We start from the raw sequence: 23,552 nt of genomic DNA on the forward strand, positions 1-23,552 counted from the left end.
CATTCTATATAAACAGGGGCGAAGGCAGGACTTTTTTTTTAGAAGGGGGAGGCATGACTTTGATTGAAAGTGGGGGCTGGGCAGGCATATGTGGCTGAGTGTCAACTGGCACGCTGTATGGCACGGTAAAAAGAAAAAAAAATTTAGCAGATCCCACGTACCTGGGAATTCACGTTACGTGAAGCATGCGCAAGGAAGGTGACTGCGTCGCAATTTTTTATAGAGCGATACGTCATGAAATTACGCTAAATACATGTACAAACGTTGCACGCAGAGACATATCTTGAAGAGTTGCAGATTTCTGCCACGGTGGTCTAGTGACTAAGGTACTTGGCTGCTGACCCGCAGGTCGCGGGATCAAATCCTGGCTTTGGTGGCTGCATTTTCGATGGAGGCGGAAATGTTGTAAGCCCGTGTACTCAAATTCGAGTGCACGTTAAAGAACCCCAGGTAGTCAAAATTTCCGGAGCCCTCCACTACGGCGTCTCTCATAATCATATGGTGATTTTGGGACGTTAAACCCCAGAAATCAAGAGTTGCAAATGCTTGTATAACCAGTTGTTTGCTCTTGCGCAACAATTTCAACTGGAACATGCGTATTAGCAACACCAGAAGCTGACATAAAGCGCTGATACTCGCGAAGATGCTGGCCCTGGACACTGTTCATAAATAAACTTCAGCGCATGACACGTAAGCACAATTGACGTTAACCCGATGTGATGGCTGTATCAGAGGAGTACATATGTAATGTTTATAAAATGGGGTAGGCAGCACTGCAATCACTATTCACGTTTCACGAACATTAGCGTCTCTTTGAAAAGTAGTTCCGAGACTACGCGTATAGCTCTGTGGTAGAATGCTTGACTGCCACGCAGAATGCTTGGGCTCGATTCCTGTCGGGACGCTGAAATTTATTATCGGCATTCGTCGGGGGGTCATCGCTTTTTATGGCAGGTTTTCCTTAACATTGGCATTTATTCTTTGCATTAATTTGGTTGAAGCTACCAATGTCAAGTATTTTTTAACGCTCGAGTGTTAAAGTTGTCCATGTGTGCTCTCGTCGTTCCTGGGTAGATACTAAGTGTCAATCATTCATGGCACATACCTGCATACCAGCGGCACATACCCGCCCATGGGTATGTGCCACTGTCTGACGGGAAGTGTTTGACGACGTACGTGACGGGATTGTGACAATATTCATGTCTTTGGCAGCGCGTCATATTTCTCAAACCATCTTACCTTTCCATGCTAATTTTGGTTCACATCAAGTTAAGGGGGTGACCACGAGAGCACACAAACGTAAGCAGCTAGATAGATACACTCAAAGTCGCCGAAGTTCGCTAAGAAATGCTTCGCATTTAAAAGGATGCAGGGGTGGAGGGGGGAGGAGGCACATGCCCGGTGTGCCACCCCTGGCTGCACACCTGATCCTAAATACAGAGAGACACCAGTGCTCTTTTAGTTGCGTATGTCGTGCATGCGCTACCTCGCATATCAAAAAAAAAAACAAATAACGAGCACGGAATCTGTAAATGATTAGCTTTTTTTGCGTACCTCTACATACCTGTAATCCCTGCTACAAACTCTAATTATATTCTTAGTACTAGTTGTGTGCATAGTTTTTTTTTTCTTCGCCGACAGGAGGGAATGAATTCGAATGTTAGGAGCCAGTTTGACGACGGCGGCATAACGGGATTCAAGGACAGATGTAGTACATAAATTATGTTTACAGATACTTCACATTGTGTCTGCAACTGCTGAAAATAATAAAAGAAAAACGGTGGAGGATCACCTGCTAATCCATGCAAGTTCTCGAGTTCATGCCGCGCGTCGGAGGTAGAAGCAATAAGTTGACGATCTCGTATAGAGCGTGAGCAAGGTCATTTTCGCATAGCCCAACTCCAGTCATCGCAAAGCTGTCGGTTACAGCAGGTGAAAAGCGCGCGAGTGCTGTAGCTTGTTTGCATCGAAAGCAGTTCCAGCCTCCGCGTAACGTATAACTTGTTTTCCCCCTAAGACTTCAGCTAATCGACAAAATGTTCACGAGTCTCATGAACACGCATAGCTTAATTCCGCCTTTTAAGATAAGCAACAACAAAAGCAACAACACTGCATGAGAAATCAACCGTAACTGATCACATTCTTTCGCCTTTGAACACCCCTCCTCTATATACCATCTGAATGCAGCATGTGCGTCATTAGCTTTGATTTCCCAGTTTTTATCGCGTTTGACAAGAATACCTCCATTTATCACACGCTGGCAAACATCTGCCTCTTGAAACACTTGCTTACTGCTACCCTCCTATCCGACGTTAAGAAGAACAGTACATTGTATAACTGATATGCAATGTGTCGAGATTCCTTTAAATATTACGAAATTTTTTAAAACTTAGTGCAATCGCTTCTCACCATAATGTTTGCTGTTCTCTTGTCGAGTAACAATGCTACAAGTACTTGTGTAAGTTCAGCTAACTTTTTTCGGCAGTCGCACATGACACGTGTTCCGTATTTGACACTGGCTATGCTAGCCATTGTCAATCCCCGTGTCAGCCTGTTCTCGGGAGCACTTTTTGTACGCGCAATATTTGTTCGTTCTAAACTAGAATGCACATATGCTAGATGGCATTAAAATATCTTACCTATTACTTTGATGGTTTACAAAATCCACAGTACACATTTGATGATTTTCGAATATACTTCCCTTTTAGCGTATCCGGTATTATTTCAGCCTGTAATTTTTCGCATCTTTATTCATGCAGGTTAAGAGCTAGTTTGCCCTCACTTTGTTGAGTTTTCTGCTATACACAACTACACAAAAGAATATTCACTTCGTGAATGTTCACATAGGTTAACTATTCGTACATATTGTATACAGATGATTGTCCGTTCCCAGTTTTGCATATCAACGCTTTTGCTTCGTCGTTCTTCGAATGCGTGAAAGGGATGAACCAACCTGTACACTTCCATGCTCTCAAATGGAGACTTGGGATATGTTTAAGTGCGCTTGAAGGGCCTTTATGTCTTAATCTTTGCACTTTTCAACAAACAATTGAATTCTGACTCGAATGCCACCTGCGTAATTTTCCGTAGCAGCTTTGAGGTATTGAGGATAAAAAAAAATGAATCAAGTGAACATTGTCAAATATTTTTAGATATGAGCACCTTGAACAAGGAACATGATTAAAACGTAACCTATAGAGATAAATATGTGTGGGCTGGTTTACTGTACACTGCAACTTTGTCAATTAGCTGCTTCATTAATTTTGCTAAGCCAGTTCACACTCACTCATGATGAAGCATTCAAGACGTTTCAGAAAAAACTCGAACTGGTACACCTTTTTTGTTTTCTTGAGTATTTATATTAACATTCTTGTCCAGTTCCCTAACTTCGAAAAACTTGTTTGCAACCATCACTATATTCTTGAAATTTTTGTGTCAATTGTGTCTTGATTTTCATTTTTTTTTCTTTGATGTCTCGTCTTCACTGCTCCTCATGGGGCCTGTATCTTGACACAATTAAATAAACGGGTGCGTAAATCAATAGTACGAGAGTGTTTTCCAATTTAGTTACATTTGCTTTTTCATTGCACTGGCAAGCACTTGTTTCTTTAATATATCATGTGTAATGATGCAGTTGTGTTATATATCTTGGTAGTATTAGAAATTTTTAATGAAATACTATACTGTCCTGATGTGCAACTTCGTTCTGTTTTTTGCTGTTTATCTGTCAGTTTCTTTTTCACTGTGATTTTTCTTTTCTGACATCTGCATCGTTTGGCAACATGGAAATTTTTTCGGTTTGTATTAGTCGACCATTAATCGATGAGGTTGTGTTAGGTCCTTGGCCTGACGCCAGCAGCACACATGTGGTTATACGAGCCGTCATCGCTTTCTTAGAAGCCACTGGACTGGATGCACGTCTGTAGAGTTACCCAGCCTAATAAGAACATATCATCTCTCTACCTTTCCATCGTCATTCACTCTTTCACTCCCCAGTCACCCGGTCACCCATCCCCAGTGTAGAGTAGCAGGCCAGAGCAAACTATAGCTCAGGCGGACCTCTCTACCTTTCTGTAAATAAATTCTCTCTCTCTCTCTCTCTCTCTCTCTCTTCAGTTTGTAACAGTTTATCGATGCTTGTATATGTACCCAATAGATTATATATTAAATTCTTCCATATACCACCTCCGGTCCGCCGTGTCGGTGTAGCGCCTAGGGTGCTCGGCTGCTGAGCGGGAGGTCGCGGATTTGATCCTGGCCATGGCAGTTGCGATTTGTTAGAAGTGAAATGGTAGAGGCCCGTTTACTGTGTTATGTCAGTGCACGTGAAATAATAGCAGATGGTCAAAATTTCCTGAGTCTCTCATAATATTATCGTGGTTTTGGGACGTAATATTTTGGGTATTATTATTATTATTATTATTATTATTATTATTATTATTATTATTATTATCCCCTCACTTGATGCTTTTTAGGGGCCTGTGAAGTACTTTTATAAGAATAAATAAATAAAAAATAAGAAATCGAGATAACCACCAGGTAAGCCGTGTGAGGTAATATATAATTCTCACGCTGCAAGAATTGATCTTTCAAATGCCAGCTATATCTCTGCAGACGAATTACTGCAAATAATTGTGACCGCGTGGCAGAAACAGCTGTTTGAGTGAATGACAGCTGCTTCAGCGTTGACTCACAAACCATTCGTAGAGAGGAAGAATAAGGAAAAAAAGATAACCAGTGACAGGTTAGTCGAAATAAGAATAAAAGAACTCGTCGCAAAAGGTCGACACAAAAGGATAGCCGTCAAAGACAAAGGAATGACCCTCACAGGCGGGCTCGATTACTGAACAACGGACATAAATAATATATAAAAGGCGACTGTGAATACACTCTGGTTTCGGTTTTGGCCTCACGCTGTCCCGTGGTGTCAGACCCGTTGCCAGAAGAGCTCAATCAGCAGTAAACAATATGCAGCCCAAGCATTTATCTTGTCAGGCGCAATTTACGCCAGAAGAAAAACAGTAGCTTTTCGTCTGGGTGCTTCGAGCATTCTGTTTTTTTTTCTGTAGAGATGCCATGCGTTGTGGGCATTAGGTAACGTGACTTGCGTTATTTGGCGCTCAGTATAGCTTACGTCACGTTGTTGGTGTATGCCAACAATAGTAGCCGTACGGCTAGAGCAGTGTAATTGCTGTCTGCTTTAATGACCTCTCGATGTAGCTGGAAGAAAAGCAAGTTATAGAACTATTGTTTTCCGTTTGATCTTTGCCATATATATGGAGGTCTTTGATAGTTCGTGCACGCGTCTGCGGTTACCACACATTTTTGTCTTAGCTACATAACGTCAGTAAAACAAAAACTACAACGGAGGTCCGCCAGCATATTCGTAATCTTTCACCCACCGATTCGTCACTTTGTTTACGTCTTGGTGAATATTTGTGGCGAGAAATCGCTCATTTCGGTTATAGTGGAGAGAAAAGTCAGGGTAGTGGAATTGGGGGAATGCCTTGCTGCAAACTTCGTATGCAAGGTGGATGCGTGAACTATTATGCATGTATAGATGATGGGTCATAAGCACTTACATGTACCTGTATTTCGCCTCCAAATGACTGACGCAAGTGATTTCTTCTTGCCTTTGCTTGAACGAGACAGGGAATGGATATGTGCAAGGTAAAAATAATGGTAACGTTACGCACGTCTCTACCGACTTTATCAGTTGTGCGACGGTACAGTGCCGTAGAAGCTTGCTTGTAGAAATAACCGCTGCGTTAGTTTTTTAGCAGTGATACACAAGAGAGAGAGAATGATGCACCGCTCACAAATTCGCGAGGCAAAACACCTAAATTACAGCACTAATTTATTTTGCGCGGGTGGTGTTAGATAAATGTTTCTCTACGTGGTGGTCAACTTCAGTGAATATCTAGCATCCCAATTTTAAATCTGACCACAGCTTAGTCATTCAGGATATTCAATAACGTCACAAAAGAAAAACGCTTTCGCTGGCGAATTCTGGAGATGTTTCCGCAGATTAAAACCAGTGTTACAAGTCCAGATCACAAGAGTGATGCATTTAGTGTGGCCAACTGAAAATAATGCACGCAAACATTGTGCAAGACCAAACGGTGAAACGCGTAACTATAAGATGGGTATTGAGAGAGTTTTCCTTCAAGTGTGCTTTCGTTCCTGCTGACATTGTCCCAAGGTTAGAGTGCACGCCACCACTTCAAAAAACCATGCGTGCCAGGTATGCGTTTAAAAGAGACATCTAGGGCCGAATTCACAAAACTGATTGTTCGCACGAGTCAGCCGGCTTCACTAATTGCATGTCCAGCATCGTGATTGGCGGAAGTATTCTCTTAGGAATGTTTTTAGCCTAAGAAGGCTTCGTGAAAGGGGGGCTCTTGAAGCCTAAAGGTGTACAGATGAACAAAACACGATACAATTATTCACAGTCACAGTGGCGATTGCGAAACTTTCCTTTGAACGAATAGCGTGCAAGTTAGTATTTTTTGCGAATGCTTACCCGAACACAAAGGAAACGATGCGTGCTTACTTTCCGTTCAAGTCTCTGTACGTTCAAGCTTTTCGGCGAAGACATACAAGGTCGTTCGGCACGTGCATCATACTTTGTGTCAATACCGAGATTTGTGTTTTGCTGTCGGAGCTTTCGGATCACATCTGAATTGAAGTTCAGAGTGCACGAGGTGGCACTGCCGAGAGCTTACACACATTTTAAACGCAGCGATACTGGCCAGGGCCTATATTTACTATAAGTTTTCACAGGTTGTTGGCAAGAACGTTTTTTACCCAGTCCACAAGTTGCAGTGAAGGCAGCCAGCTTACCGCAAAGAAAACTTACAAGCAAAACTGTTGCTAAATTCAGCTTCGTTGTTCGTATTCAGAAAAGAAAGCTTGCGTAAGTACCTAATGAGATTGACCACCTATCCACACACTGCATCCTTCGTCATCATGACGGTTCTCATGAGTGATAAGTGCCTCAGATTCTATGAATCAGAAAATATTTCTAAGAAATCGGGTGCCGAAATCGCAAGGCCTTTGTTTTTTAAGAATTTGGTTCGTAAGGCTGGTGAGGCTTGTAAGTATGTTAGTATGCTCTGGGTATGGTTAGCTGCCTTTAATAGTAGTAAGGCGTCACTTTCGGCTGCAATTTGCCTTTATCAACTGTTATAGCATGAAAAAATCATTTTGAACTCGGGCCATGAAGCTTTATTATTGGCCAGGCTCAAACGAGTACGCTCGAGCTATAAGTCATACTTCAACAAAAAGAAACAAAAAAAAATTCTCTTGAACAAAAAGAAACAAAGGTGCGAGTAAGCCGGTCATGTAGTAAATCATTTCGCAGGGCAACTTGGTTCATCCCTTGTCAATGCGAAATTCCTGCGTGGAAGGAACAAAGACGAGACAATAATATGCCACGCAGAAAACCCCGCCCTGCATTCTCGTCTAGTCATTTTTGCGCTATGTTTTTACCATCTCAAGTCGGAGAGTAGGGCTTATGTTGGACGGTGAGGGGGTGGTAAGCTTAGATTCAAAAATGCGCTTATGCCGCAACCGGCAGACGCCGCCGAATCCACAAATATCAATTTCACGAGGTGATAATAACAAAATAAAAGCCAATTTCATTTTATAAGGACCGAAATGAAATGGCAAATGTTAGTATAAGCAGTCGATGTTTAAGGGAGCTGACTTCTTTGCGTATCAGAAGCGCTTAACAAATTCATTATGCCTGTGTTTGAATTTCCGATCTTTATAAAATCAGCAACAGCGACGTCACACAATCGTTAGGAATGTGCTAGCAGGACTTTTTTGTATGCTGCTTCCATGCATTAACGAATAACAGCCGTGGTGCCTTAACGTACGAGTCTGAGCACTGTTGATGTAGCAGTAAGTGCGGCGCGCAGCGTTGAAGAAGCCAGCTGGTCGAACAGCCCGCCTTTATTGCATACTAACGCAAGCGGACAGCAACCTTGCTGCTGGCGAATAACTAAATGTCGGATTACGGAGTTGGGTAGATAGGCAGTCGCAGGAGCGTATGAACGCTTTGGTGGGCAAGGAAGGCGGATTATAAGCGCAGCGCGCCAAACAGTACGTGAAGTTGTCAGCTCGTCACTGATATGCCACATATATAAAGTGGAGTGTGGCAGATGAGCAACTTAAATACATTAGAATTAGCCGGAATGTAGCATAAGCTGTCGCAAAAATATAATAATGATAATATAACGTATGGGGTTTAACGTTCCAAAACGGCCATATAATTATGAGAAACGCCATAGTGGAGGGGTCCAGCAATTTCTAGCACCTTGGGTTATTTACCACGAACCTACTTATAAGCACTCAGGCCTCAAGCATTTTCGCCTCTATCTAGAATTTGGCCGCCGTGGCCGGGATTCGCTGTCGCAAGCAAATTGCATCTACTAATATTTTGAAAAAAAAAATCTCTGCCTTTGACCTTCGCGTACGATTATTGCTGTCTACTTTTTAATATTCCAGCATTGTCAATGTATGTGCACCTGCGCAATCAATGCGATAGTTATTTTTTTAAGTTCTTCATTCCATCCTCAATTTTTTTTGTTTGCTGCCAACAAGAAATAACTGCATAGTATGCGCAAATGCATGCTTGTTTATTAGAAAGGCAAGTTCGTCATTTGTAGCTTAGTGGGTGGTCGGTGCGTGCTGAGCATGACGTCACGAGTTCGCTCCAACCCGTGTTTTTAATGTGAGTAAAATGCAAAAAACCACAACACTCGTACAATTTTCTGTCGGGGGCACATCAAGGAAGCGCAGCTAAATTATATCGCAGTCCCCCACTGCGGCATGCGTCATTGCCATACCCTAGTTTTGGCACGAAAACATTAACTAGAGTTTAGGTAACCCTACTTTTAGGGCGCATTCCTAGGCTGCCATATGGCTTTCTGTTTTAACTATTTTACCCAAGCCACGTAAAGTTCGTGTTGCAAGGACACTAACTTTATGTGGCAGAGAAACTAGGCATTGATGTCCTGTTACGCGCAAGCGGCAGGCTACCAGAATTTGACTTAGAGCTAACGACCAACGTCTTCAGTTAATGTAAATGTGGAATAAACACGTGCAATGCATTGTCGAATGTGCGTGCTTGATTGTTTACAAGATAACGTTTGCACTTGAGCGCTGCGACATTGGCTTGAGGACGTACAGGTAAGCACACGCAATCGGCCAAGAAACCATTTCCAAATCATATCAGTAGGGTGGAAAAATCGGTAACGTTCTCGTTTTTTCATTAAGTTGCTCTTGACTAAAAAAGTTTACCCTTCGCTTAGTGAAGTGAAGTGTGCTGACACGTGTCCCATCAACGTTGCATTAAAGAAAAGGGCGCTTTCCGCAAGTGCTTATTGTAAATGGTGGGTCGTATATTTTCTTTGTGCAAGCCCAATTGTGCAGCTATATGGAAACTGGACACTGTAGGATCAGGTTAACACTCAGCTTAAGGTCTGCCTGCGATTCCTGCTCCTTGTCCATCACTTTGTCACTACTTTCCTGATCTGTCCAATACAGTTAAAAAAATGCTCTGAACTAACAAATAAATAACAAATAAAAACTCCTGCTGATTTCATTCTACTCTCACGCTCTGTTTGAAACATGCATTTTTATTGCAGTGGCCACAGGCGGCGGTATCAGCCATTTATATAGGAGGGCCACGTAGGGATCTAGACACAAAGCTTCAATTTAACCCATTTTATTGACGCCTGAGAATAAAATAAGGAATTACTAAAAATGCAAAAAGGAACATACTCAAAAAGTTTAAAGTAATATCTTTTCTTTTCAAGATCTCTCGTAAGAGTGAACACTTTCATATGTCTTTGCAACTCGAACCCTTTCGTTCTTCGAAACGACTTTTTTATTCTAAAAAATATTCCAACCGAGGGTCTAGTTACCGAATTACAATAGTTACACATTTGTCAGCTAAATATATATTGAGCATAGTTAAGAAATTTCACCCTTTAGCAGAACGATGTTACACATTTGTCAGCTAAATATATATTGAGCATAGTTACGAAATTTCACCCTTTAGCAGAACGATGTACATCTAAGAAGATTCGGTGTGGAAACGCACTGCACTTCCGCACTGCAATAAGGTCTTGGCGCCCGGTTAAATGCCACTGTTGATAAATTTCATTCAGCAATCGATTTTAAAGACGCATGTTCGCCTTTGTGATGCTAAGCACCGAAAAGTCAATGAATAAATAAAAAACTACCACTTCAGTTTGTAACATGCAACGTTTTCTTGGTTGAAATTGTATCCAGCAGCCGGCACTTCTCAGAGTTTCTGTGCTATTTCTCCAATCTATTAGGTAATTCGGACCGGCTGAATCGACTCTGGTGCATAGCTGATGACTTGCCTTCTGCTGCATATGATCCAGCGCATCGATGTTGTTGCCACGGGTTTTGTAAAAAAGACGTGTCTTTCTCGCTCTGTATAAGACGTCGGGTACATAAGGTATGACGTCAAGTGAAAAAGGGAGTTTTTTTTTCTCAAAATGTCGTTCTCATGCTTTTAGTTGCCTTAAATGCCCAGTTTATTGGCCGTCATTTTGCTGCATAAAGCTTCTGTATATGCAGTTTTATTTTTCAAAGATACAAGCAAAAATGTACGACCACCCATCACCTATGAAACCGAAACTGGGAGGGCCAATTGTGAGTCTATCATAGAATTAGCTTGGTATGTAGAATTTAGTTGGTTATTTAGAAGAAATATCAAGAGCGAACATGTAATAATGCTTTAAAAGTGCTGTCAGTAGAACATTTTAATCGTAAAAGTCATAATCTTCTGACCAGGTGATCGCATTGATTGATATGTGGTGTTTAACGTCCCAAAACCACCATATGATTATGAGAGACGCCGTAGTGGAGGGTCCGGAAATTTCGACCACCTGGGGTTCTTTAACGTGCACCCAAATCTGAGCACACGGGCCCACAACATTTCCGCCTCCATCAGAAATGCAGCCGCCGCAGCCGGATTTGAACCCGCGACCAGCGGGTCAGCAGCCGAGTATACCTTAGCAACTAGACCACCGCGGCGGGGCAGGTGCGCGCATAACGTATTATAAGTGTTTTTCACGCTCAAGGGCACTAATGTAAGCCTGTAAACTATCAAACTTACTTTAATCGATTATGTGCGTGATTTAAAAATGGTAACAGAAGCCAATTTAATGTTTGCGAGCTAATTGCGGTCAAGCCTGACCCATACACTAGAAAAGCGTGCCTCAAAAACCATGAGCACCGTAGCATGAGAGCACCTAGTCATGTCACTGTTGCTGCAAAACAAGCTGAAAAAATGGTCCACAATGGAACTCGCGACAAATATTGAGAATTTTAGCCTTTTCGGGTATCATTTGTAAGCACCACACCTGTTTCAGGTCTTTTTTTTTTTGACAATTTTCCCAAAACCTATATTTCTGACATTTTTTCTTACATGAACAATCGTAGCTCTTTTGCTAATCAACATTTTTCATTAAACTTTTGCACACTTTCTTATCACAATGTGAGTCTTGCAATGAACCTCAATGATCAAAATTGTGCCAGAACATTTAATGAGGCTGCCTGTTATACGAAGGTGCCACTAGTGTGAGTGCATACTTTTTGGGTTATTTACTCACTACATCTTTACTGTTAACCAGATCTGATTTCTTTTAGTCCTTTGCATGGGCAAAAGTTTTTTATATGTGCCTGCAACAAATGAAAGTTTTCTTAACGAGTGGAACTTGAAATACAAGTGTTCGCGCAAGGTATACTTTTATTGAAATTTCTAATTAAGAGAAATTATTGCAAAATATGACTCGCTTCATAACGCTCACATGTGCCTAAAAGTATGTGCTTTATATTGCAGACTAATCATTTCTAGTGATTATTGCTTTTCTTAAAGAACGTTTTCGATCACTTGGCCTCGTACCTTAAGGGCTTAAATTTCCATTGTAGCTGCAGGTCTAAGCGGTTTGCTATCATTCGTCGAATCAAAACAAGCATACTATATCAGCTACGATACATCGATGACTTGTGAGCACTGCGCGGAAGCCTTGTGTCAATGTGCGCGTGTGCTCATACGGGAGTGGATGCCAACGCCAGCGAAGAACGCACACGAAGAAGCATCGTTATTCGCGCCTCTAGTATCAAAGCGTTCTCGTGTTTCGACTTCTGCGACGGCGTGCGCTCAGTATCCATGCTGCGGATAGTGTTGCCGGCGGGAGGGGAGCAGGTGCCTCCCGTCTGACCAGCCTGCTGACCCTTCCGGCGGCCGAGTCCTTGCCTGCGCGCGCTCTACGTCATGTTTTAACCTTGGAGTCTGCAAGGCCTGCGGCGCGCGCTACGAGGAAAGCGCGACAGCGGCGGCGCTGGCAGCTGAGCACGTGCCGTTGCCCAATGGGCCGCGGAGACAACTACCGCCTCTGGTTTGTTTGCGAGCCGATGTTGTGCGGTTGCGAGCGCTCAATGGATGTTGTTCGGCGTGGGTGACGCATCGTATCGGCGACGCGGACAGTTTGTCTCCTCCGTCAAATGCTCACCGCCGGCCGATGACTTACATTAATGGCTCTGCATCTCGGTTCGTACTCTCGTTTTTCCATATGAGATGGTGTCGCTACTGTAGCTGAATCTGTGCGATAAACCTTGAACTCCGCTTGCCTGTAAAACGTCCGCTGTCTCTGTGCAGGAATTCGCTTCATCCGCTGGGGGAAAGAAACAATGGAATCGAGGATGTGCTCAGGTATATAACGCCCCACCGAACAATTCTCGTTCCATTGATAGCCATGCAGTAAATATTGGAAACATTCATCAGGTTCTTTTAAATCAACCTTAGGGGTGTCTGTCTTCATTTCGGAAGAATGAGAGTGAAGAAAGATGAATGCGACAAGGCAACCCCTTTGATGAGTAGTTCTCAGAATTCATACTGCATGCGTGGTTTTTCACGCAGCCACTGTCACTAACGCTACCTCTGTGGAAACATTGATTTTGGTTGTCGTAGTGCTCTCAATATAGAAACAAATTTCGAACAGCTGAAGATGCAGCATGAAAGTGGGCAGGGGGACATTTGCATTCAAGTGATCAAAATACGAAATTTAACCATTTCCCATTTTTCTTGTCACCTGTTTGTTCACCACTCTGGCATCGTTTAAGAAGATTTTGAGCGCAGCACAAATAAGCGTTCCACTGGAGTAGATTCCTCTACACGTTGTTCGCGGGCGTATATCTTTAGCAAAATTAGCGTGACAGACAAGTGTCAATTAAATTCAGCTTGTTTTTAAATTTCTGGTATCCTAATGGTTGATAAAATTATCTTTCGCAGCGAACTGTCCCATTGGGGTATCAAATAAAATACCAATAAATGTACCACCTTTGCCACGAGATGCAGTAGAAGCCTAATGCGCGTGCACATATATGAATGTGTATTCAAGATAAGGCCTCTGAAAAGACACCTTATGCTGGTGCATATTTTCGTAATATCACGTTAGTATTTCGCACGATTTCGTAATAAAAATGCAGCTGATACTTGGTTCGTTATCGGACTGTTCGCAGAAAAACTTGAGTGAACACATTCGCTGGCAATTGGCAACACAGCGTGTAGTCGAAAGCTTTCCGAATGCGATACATGTGCGTTTGGCGTTGTTTAATTGCAAGCATAAGTGATTGGCCACTTAGCAGGCGCTGTTAGCAACTATCTCCATTTGGTTGCTCTCGGTTTCCATTCTCTAATAGTGTGTAATAGAGAAAATTTGTCATGTATATATATATATATATATATATATATATATATATATATATATATAAATATATATATATATATATATATATATATATATATATATATATATATATATATATATATATTCTCGAAAACTGGTGCATAATCACAAGAGTTCCTGTACAAAGCACTGTGTGTTTTGTAGTAGAATTGCATCCGCGTATAAAGAATTACTGTGTACATCGAATAGTTGTGAAATATATTTTTATTATTGCGATATATCAAATATTCTATACACCGAATTCCTGATCTATAGAACGATATATAGGCGAAGTCGATTGTTGAATAAATAGTCATTTTCTCTTTGTGCTTGTTCTTGTTCTTGCCCACGGCCCTGATTTAATATTGGTCTTATTCGCTGCTGTAATGGAATCGTGTGTACTCAGTGTAAACCCTGTATTAAGACTTGTGCTGGAATACTACCTATAAGATTGCAATTCACAATATTTTACGGCACAAATTTTCATGATTAGAAGTTGGCGGCTCCAGATAGAGAAATTAATCTCAATTTTTGACTGCCCTTTTCTCGAATTCACTCTGCACATCTCTCTTGAATGTGTCTATATATGAGTCACACGTGTGCTTTCTCATATCCATTAGTTTTCCATCCACTTACGAGACAATGGTGGTAGGTTGTGCAAGCTACATGGGTGTCTGTTCATGCAACAGGGCGGTCTGTTGTGCTTTTATTCAATGCAGCGACGAACGCACATCTCGGCTTAAAACGAACGCAATGATGCAATCATCGCTGCGAGCGAGCTCGTCGTAGATGAACCGTACAGAGGAAGGGGGACGGAACTATGAGCGTCCTTGGAAGTTTCTCCTGCCCCACTGTCGCAAGAGAAATGCGTTTCCCTGCGTAACAGGCACTCATGCCTGGAAACGTCTTTCCGGCTATGCTCCGGCTCGTTATTTTTAGGACAAGGTGCTTCGAAATCCTTATACCGTGCCGGTATATTGCTCTCCAGTTTTGTGGAGTGGCTTGGCAAAAAGAACTCTGCCCGTGATTCACCTACTCGCATTTACACAGCGGGCAGGAAACGTTTGCAGTGGCCTTGGGCTCTTCTCAAAAACGTTTAGCTCCGCGAGTCCAACTTGGCGCTTGAGCGTGCATGGTAGAATAATAGGGCTAAATGCGGGCTGCGTTTTTTTTTAAATGTTGGAAGCATGAATTAACAGGAGAGAAGTGGACGATACCACTTTTTGTTGGAAGCATGTCCTTAAAGGCACTTAACAATAACTAAGCTTAATATACTAATTAGGCGAACTTACTGAATTTCCCACGGTTTCACAACGAAAGTTATGTCTGTCTTTTGCGTCTATACCCCTACGTCTCACGTAGAAATCATTAGGATGGCGTGCATAAATCTTGGTTGTGGAAAATTCATACTTTCTTGTCATTACTCCATATGCTTTTTGTTTCGTCCTCTTCATGCAATTCCCTACTGTGTGCAAATTTTACACTTCTTATTGGATCCGAAACCTGCTTACTTTGAGGTTCACAGAGTGATATTTTCATTGTAGCAGCCGTTAGAGTTGCTTTTTATATTTCGTGAACTTGTTTATGATGCACTAAAAATTTCACGCAAATCATACTGTAACTATCTGTATGCTATGTTTATTACTTGATGTGATCTCTACAGAAAATGTTCGGTGACAATGTGCCAGGACATAAGCAGTTAACAAACTCACGTACATAATATTAAAAGTTTATATGCATATTTGTACTGTGAACGTCGTATGCTGCCAAAGTAACGACCCAGTAAAGCTGCCTAGAGCTGATTTTAGACCTAAAAGCCATCCAGAATTTTCTGGTTAAAAAATCTTTATTATTTGATAACGACAATTGATGTATGAGCAGCTACGAACACAAGGAAACTGTAGCACGGAAGCATTCGCAAGACATGTAAGAATGACAGGCGTCATGGTGATGAGTGAATCAAGTAATCCCATGACAATGGTCGCCTGTTCGCAAGTTGCGATTCGCATCCACAAAGTCTGTGACTTGCGCACACAATGTTGTGGTCTGGTATTGCACAGCTGCAGCTTATAGAGATACACACCAAAGCCAGTGACCATGGTGCGACACTGCTGAATAAAGCCAACTACTGAGAATTGAGCTATTGTCCGCGCTTGTGCGGTGAATGCAGTCCCCTGCGCCAACAAAATAAAAATAAAATGTTGTGCGGGAAATGGCTGGAAAATGGCAGAACCATCACGGTCTACGCACGTGCGTTACGTTTAGGCTGGCAAGTGCAAGACTTTTATTTTTCGAACGACGTATGGGGCATCAGACACCTTCAACGCGACCCGGATATCAGTGATAACGACTGGCATTTACGGCGGTGTCGCGAAGGCAGTGCCAGGGGCTGAAAATATGACAATGCTTGTGACCTTGACTGGAAAATGAATGCAATAAAAGCAGGCTGAAAAAGTATCGTCATCGAATTCACAGTACTGCTTGTTTGTAACTACGCTTCTGTTGGCCAATCATCATTGCTGATGTCCTCGAATGCATGATTGGCTCTTTTGTCACCCTAATATCATTCGATTGTGTGAATTCAAAAATAAATTCTCATAAATATGAAAAAAGCACGAAGCAAACAGGCTGAGTTAATTTCAGAGCTACAATCAATGAACATCGTCGTTGAAGTTTATGTGAACTGGTTTGGAACTCAGAGGATGTACATGCACGCACACTTCAATTATCTTCGCTCTTTGCTGTGACGCACTGATGAGGAGACCAAATTCTTTCTCAACATCAGCGTTTCTGCGTAACAATGTATCTGACAACTTTGTACAAGGAAGACACATTCTGTGCGGTTCTGAGAGTGGATGTCGTACTGAGAGAGAGAGAGGTAAATAAAGAAAGCGATAGTGGTCTAGTGGCTATGGCACTCAGCTGCTGACCCGCAGGTCGCGGGATCGAATCCCGGCAGCGGCGGCCTCATTTTCGATGGAGGCTAAAATGCTTGAGGCCTATGTGCTTAGATTTAAGTGCACGTTGAAGAGCCCCATGGAGTCGAAATTTCTGCAGCCCTCCATTATGACCTCTTTCATAATAATATGGTGGGGAAGAAAGGCAAAGAAGACAATCACCCAGATTGGTTGTCGTCTTTTCCTTTTTTTGACCCTTCCGCCACCTTGCTAGTTCCCGCAGAACTCATTAGCAATCCTATGGCGGATTTGGGACGTTCATTCCAACAATTCCCGCCACGGTGGTCTAGTGGCTAACGTATTCGGCTGCTCACCCGCAGGTCACGGGATCAAATCCCGGCTGTGGCGGCTGCATTGCCGATGGAGGCGGAAATGTTGTAGGACTGTGTGCTGAGATTTGGGTGCGCGTTAAAGAACCCCAGGTGGTAGAAATTTCCACAGCCCTCCACTTTGGCGTCTCTTATATTAATATGGTTGTTTTGGGACGTTAAACCCCACATATCAATCAAGGTTCTGCATTGATAACCTGTGGGGTGAAGCATGCAGCTACGCATGGTGCATAGTGCATAATTTTAGAACAAAAGGAGTGAAGATTAACGCTTCTGTAATAGCTACGTGGGCTTGACGCATCCTGAATCACATTTACTAGCTAAACGATGCAGGTAAGTTCCATTGGTCGGAATGAATAACAATGAGGCATTGTTCCTGTAAGGGCAGAATAATAGTAATTTAATTCATGGAGCACTTCGCAGTCTTTAGTGCTCGAGAACTTGTTCAAGGGCAGAAGTATAATTTTTGTTAGTCTTAGAAAAGACTGCGCAGGGATGGTGCAACCACACGCACGTTTCCAGGCTCACTCGTTTTGGTTGCCCCTTACACGTCTGGCTATATAGACGTAAATTTCTTAAGAAATAACTCCAAGGAAGATGACGATAAACTAGCAGGGTACCTAAGATGACGTGAAGATAAAACAGTCAAAGGCGAAGCCATCTGGTGCGATCACCATCATTATCATCATCATAATTACGCCGACAACACCAGCGTGTACAGGTATACCGACATATCGGCCTACCTTAACACGCTACCTTTAAAAAGATTACCCGACTTACCATCGTACATCATTATGATCATGTCAATCATAATCATACTCATTGATATATAGATGATGACTTTTGGTACCATTCGCGTTTAGGACGACTATACGCCGATGGTCACTTTTGCCGTTTGATGCGGCATACAAGGCTTATGCCTTTAAATAGAAAAAGCAGAACGTAGAAGTGACATTTTACCAACAAGAGAGAAGTATTGTATAACTATACGGATAATACGGTTCGCGTATTTACTGACCCTAGAAACTGCAGCAAACGTTCACTTACCAATTAAACAAAAAGCGCTCGTTTAATGGGTTAACTACCCAAAACCTCTCCACAAACCACTGATCACTGGCTGCTGAAACTATACGAGTACACGACGAACAAAGAACAAAAAAAAAAAAAAACAAAAAAACACCCGCATCTTCTCACGGGGGTAACTCGAGTAAATGCGTCGTGGAGGGGGGGGGGGGTATCGTGTGAATGATGGTGATTGGGTATCATTTGGGAATGCTTAATTGTTACTTTGTCGTTATTATTATTATTTATTGAATAAAGAAGAAGCGTTGCCTTCAACATCAAGCGAAAGCCAAGTGAAGACGCCCTTGAGAGAATTCCTAACGCGCGATCCAGTGCCTGTATATACGGTGTAGCTAGTGAATGGTTGTGCAGCACGATTTCTGTTTTTTTTTTAAACAGATACTGCCTGCGTGGGCTTTGCGAGGCGAGAAAGGGGGAGGTGAGTGACAGTTTAGCAGGTGTCTTTGTGGGCTGGCACGAGATGCGAGCATACGGCCCAAGACGCGAGACGCGAGCATGTACAGTGGGGGGGGGGGGGGGGGGTGGACGGCGTTACCGCCAACGCTGAAGCGTGACATCGTGCGACTGAGAAATGCTCGGGATTAAAAAAAAATTGGTGCAGCAATTCTTATCAGTGTTCCAGGCGCTTGGCAGCAGCGGGATTGGTAGCAGCTGGCTGTTCTTTGCCCTAACGGAAACAACGCTTGTTTTCGCTTCCAGCAACTAATGAGTTGCTATCTCTGAGTGCACCTGCACTATACCTGCATACACGTCGTCCTGTATTCAAGCCATCCACTCGAAAACTAGTGTGATTAACCGCGGGAATCAGTCGATTTGACGGGACGGATTCCTTGATCCCGAAGTGACAGCTGACATCTATATACGCACTCAACCCAGCAGCAGTAACGGCAGCGGGTGCACTGATTGTCTACCCTGCACGATTTTTTGTCCACAGGTGGGTGTGTTTGAATGTGATGCTGGGGGCTGTCTCTTATCACATTTAATTCGTAACTTCCAAATAACTTTTTTTCGATGTTGCTGGAAAGCTGCGTTTATTTTGAAATTACATAATCTGAAAATCAAGCGTATCTTGATTATGCTAGCTGTTTTTGTATTGAAGTCTGAAAGCAGGCATCAAAAACGAGAGTGATAAATTACACGAGAGTGATAATTAGGACGGCCGAAGAAAAACCTTAAGTTTGTTTTCACTGCACAATTGCCATAATAACGTATAATAATGATGCCTAGAACATAGTCATGCGTATGGTGCTCTACCATAATCAACTAACACTGTGATGTTTGTAGGTAGCTCCACTTGCCCAAGAAGAACTATAAGTAACCACAAATGCGGTTGGCTACACTGTGTCACAGTCATGATCTTGGGGTACCGATAGGTGTTCGCCATTATGCCCTCAACATTATCTTGAGCGCTACAGACACAGGCGATCATCCCGATAACTAGACACACCGTATTGGACATCAGCTCATATGGACCCCGGATCACATGGGGCGGGAGGGAAACCTAGTTGATAGGATAGCTCAAGGGTTTGCTAGCCGAGTACCTTTCAACTCCGCGCCTGAAAACCGCTCCCGTCCCGCACGTGCGACTGCTCGGCCATCTTAAACTATTGTACAGGACGTACGCGCGCTTATTCCTTATCTCACCGTACACTAAAGAATAAACAGGAATCGGTCAGGTGGAGACAAATTCAAACCAGCACGTTCCAATATTTCTGCACACCCCCAGTAAGATAAAGTTTCCAACCAACCAACCCAGTAAGATGCACCCTTCGGCTTACGCTCACCGCTGTCCATGGTGCTAAGCTAAAGCTACCCTATAGCACATCACGTGGGCATGCGTCATTACAGCCATATATCCCCAATAGAAGATCCTACAGTGGAGCGATGGGAAGAGCTGGTGAATTCTGGAAGAGATTCTTTTACCGGGTCAGCAGAGCGGCTGCTGCAAGCAAAGCCCTAAACTGAGCCCCGCCCCCCCCCTCCCCTGTTAAACCAAGCAAATAATCTTCGAATGCTCGTACCCTGAGCTTCTCTGCAAAAATTGTACTGCAAGTAAAGAAGTTTACACCCCCACCCCCATCATTACCACCACCAATGGCTTTACAGTACCGTGCCACACTTTTGAACCAAGTCATCAAAAAGTTGCATCTTTGCCGCCAGAGCGAAGCACGGAATGCGATAACAATGAATTGGAATGTTATACGAAGTAAGAATATCAACCGAATCCTATGGAAAACGTGGCTTGAACGGAAAGTTTGCGATGCGGTGTTGGATTGCGTACAACCACGTCTGGTTGGTCGAAGAACGCATTTACTTCCATAAGCATGCAACTCTAGGAAGTCATTGACAGGTATGATGCTAACGCAGCAGAACGTATCGTAGACAAGAAACAAACGGTTGCAGAAAAAAATAAGTAGAGGAAAGAGCTGCGGAAGCAAGTATTGTGTTGGGAGCTCTTTCGTAACAGGAGTGTATTGCGATACCATTTCTTCATTATCTTCATTAACTCCCCAAAATCTGTAAGTTGATTTCATAATCATGGTATAGAAATGTGCATACGTGTCACAAAACTAGTTGGTAAATATGCATGCGTGCGTTTACGGTCGCATGTGTGTGTGGCCGTATGTGTGTATACGTGTATGTGTGTGCGCCTGTGAATAAGTATGCGTGTGTACCAGCCCGTGCGGCCTCGAATTTCGTGTGTGTGTGTGTGTGTGTGCGGGGGGGGGGGGGAGGCACTGCTTCTTATTGTTTAAGGTCCCACACCTGTTCAGACTGGGAGTCTATATGGGAGGTGGCTTAAGGAATGGCGGTTGTCAACGCACTGTACATGGACTATTCAGTACATGGAAAACAGCTGCACTATTTCGTACCTGATCGTTGCTTACGAACTTGCTGTGGTAGCTGATTAGGTCCGCTGAGGTGCTTCTACGCTCCAAAACGTGGGTTATGACCAATTCCCACGGAAAGCTGTCACTGCACTTATGCACAACCATCGTTTATATTAACAACGTTTAACAAGAACGTGCCCTGCCTTTGCTACAGGTGCTTAGCTAGCTCATTGGGTAACCATATGGAATGATGTGCTGATCATGTGGTCAGCAAAAAGTTTGTTATAACAACCTCGGCATGTTTCGTGGTGCGTGACAAGCCTTCTAAACATCCGCGACTGTGGATTAATTTGTTCCAGCTTCGACTACGCATTTAGTGTTTGCGGCACCATACGCGGAAGTGCCAGACACAGACAATGCAAAAAGAAATTCCTCTGGAAAAAGGCGTAGCGATGCTCTCCCGCTAATGCCACAGAGGACGAAATAATTATTGTTTCTGGCCATTCCATGGTGCACTTTGTTTTCCGCAAGTTTTGCTTTACTATTTTTCGCCCACTGTAATCGCATTCCGTCAAAATACTCAAGGAACCCGAGGCTGGTAAATAACCTGCGTCGCTGTGCGACTGGCTGGAAGGAGAGTTGCCATTTACAAGTAGTCATTCCGCGAGGAACGGCCGTCCGCCGTATGCGCCATAGCGTTTGCTCTTCGGCGCCGTCCTGGCGGGTTTCCCGCTCCGCCCCCCCCCCCCCCGCCGCTCACCCCGGCCAGCGTTGCTCCCACAACGGCGGCGTAGATAAGCGAATAGTTGCGTCACCGAACACCTGCGTCGACAGCTGCGGCGCCGCCGCGGGGCTTTAGCCGCCGCCAGTGCCTCCTCCTTCTTTCTCTCAACGTCACTCTCTCTGTCTCATCGTCTTTCAAATGCGTTGCGTTGGTCTGGGGTCTTGGTCGCTGTGTGTGTTCTAGCGAACAGGCGCATATTCAATGGTGGTCACGCATGACACCGTGTTCGAAGTGACGCTCGGATTAAGGAATATTCATGGTGTGGCGGACACGGACAACGTGGGCCTGTTAACGGTGAGTGTACTGTTTTCGTAAATAGTAATCATACAGCGCCAGCTGGGTGCCTGCAGCAGCTCTGCCGAAGTAGGCTGCCAGCCATTTACAACAGCATGCGTTCGCGGGCCTGTTGCAGAGGCCGATTAAACGTGTGACTTAACGAGTTCACACTGCTATACGCGATGTTGTGTAAGTGCCTGCATCACTCATACAGTGAGTGATGTGATCACTTAACAAGGGCGGGATTAGTTGCTGATCGCACATTGTCTCTACACTGCACAAAGTGATTGATATTGTTTTAAGATGTGCTTTGGGCTACATCGTAATAACGTTTCTATTAATACTCAAATGTGCAACGTGCTTCTGTAGGTGTAAGCGCAAAAAAAGAAAGAAAAAGCAAAAATTATGTACAGAGGCGCACTGTACGAAATGACTTTTTTTTGCTTAAAGACGGTATAGTTGGAGGTGCTGATATGCCGCGATGCACCCAGCACGTGCGCCTCGGTCTTTTAAGCTATTTAGGACAAGTGCCACCAGCAACAGGGAAAGATCTAGCAGACTTCCAAAGGCGCGTTGTTGTGGCCATCGCCGTGCGTTGTTTTCCCTCGTTTCTGTTTGCTGTTTTCGTGCTTTGCTTTCATCTGCGATAATGTTCGGCGTTATAACAGAACTGAGAGAGTATACGGGACTGTAGGAGCTATGTGCGGTAGCTCTAGCATAAGCCATGGCTGCTGCAACGTAGTCGGCGTCCGCGCGCGTTGGTGTCGTTCGAGCGCTCTTACTTGCGTGATTGTGTTTACTGAGTATTTAAGCACGGGTTACGTTTGTAAATCCCGTAGTCAATAATCACTAATAGCGTGCCCCTGATTGCCATCAGAGGATGGGCTTGGTTGTCGAAATATGCCAGACGCTTTTTCTGAAAGCAAGATTTGAATTAAAAAAAAGAAGTACTTTCATACGTGCAAGGCAGTGCCTATTGCAGGCCCGCAACTCTTTAAAAACTGGACGAGCTATCACATCTTTTATCAAATTACAATGAATTAAGATGATCGAATTACAGATGACGATTTTCTGTGCTAGATTAGGTGCACAAAACACATGTTCGCAGCCCTACGTCTCGAAAGCAGGCAAATAGGAAGCACAGCGTCAAATTTGGATTAGATTCCATTGACGGAGCGTCTTGTGAGAGTAGAAAGAACGAGAAAATTGTTCATTTTTGATGCCCTTATAGAGGCAGTCATAATTGCACTGATTGGTGACTTGTAACAATTCCTCAGATTGTTAGAGGCGTGATTAAAGTCAGTAAATCTTTTACTTTTTTTTTGCAGACCTCTTCGCTAGTGCCACGCCCAAGATCATTTGTTCTCATGTAAAAGAGAAAGCAGAGATATCTTCACTGTTTGTACATGAAGAGGTAAGTTTCTTGTGCATTTTGATTAATGTTACATGTTCGAAACGTTGTACGTTAGGAATTGTTTTTCACACTGGCTCACTACCCTAGAAGGAATTTGATTCTTAGG

At 43.4% G+C, this 23,552-nt stretch overlaps 1 protein-coding gene across 6 annotated transcripts in view; it reads left to right on the forward strand.

Annotated features, from left to right (window-relative positions):
• LOC119176926 ((Lyso)-N-acylphosphatidylethanolamine lipase) overlaps positions 1-23,552 on the forward strand; it is a 116,505-nt gene that overhangs the window by 22,476 nt on the left and 70,477 nt on the right. For 2 of the 6 annotated variants that reach the window (XM_075877932.1, XM_075877933.1), the window contains exon 2: positions 12,704-12,757. The exons of 2 other annotated variants lie outside the window; for them this stretch is intronic. In XM_075877932.1, the coding sequence (XP_075734047.1) occupies positions 12,736-12,757 (22 nt within the window). In that variant the 5' untranslated portion in view covers positions 12,704-12,735. Of the gene's footprint in view, positions 1-12,424; positions 12,596-12,703; positions 12,758-23,552 lie in introns of those variants that run through there. 2 more of the 6 variants (XM_037428265.2, XM_037428264.2) reach the window with 2 other exon arrangements.

Source organism: Rhipicephalus microplus, chromosome X (genome assembly GCF_043290135.1).
Source record: "Rhipicephalus microplus isolate Deutch F79 chromosome X, USDA_Rmic, whole genome shotgun sequence".
NCBI lineage: Eukaryota > Metazoa > Arthropoda > Arachnida > Ixodida > Ixodidae > Rhipicephalus > Rhipicephalus microplus.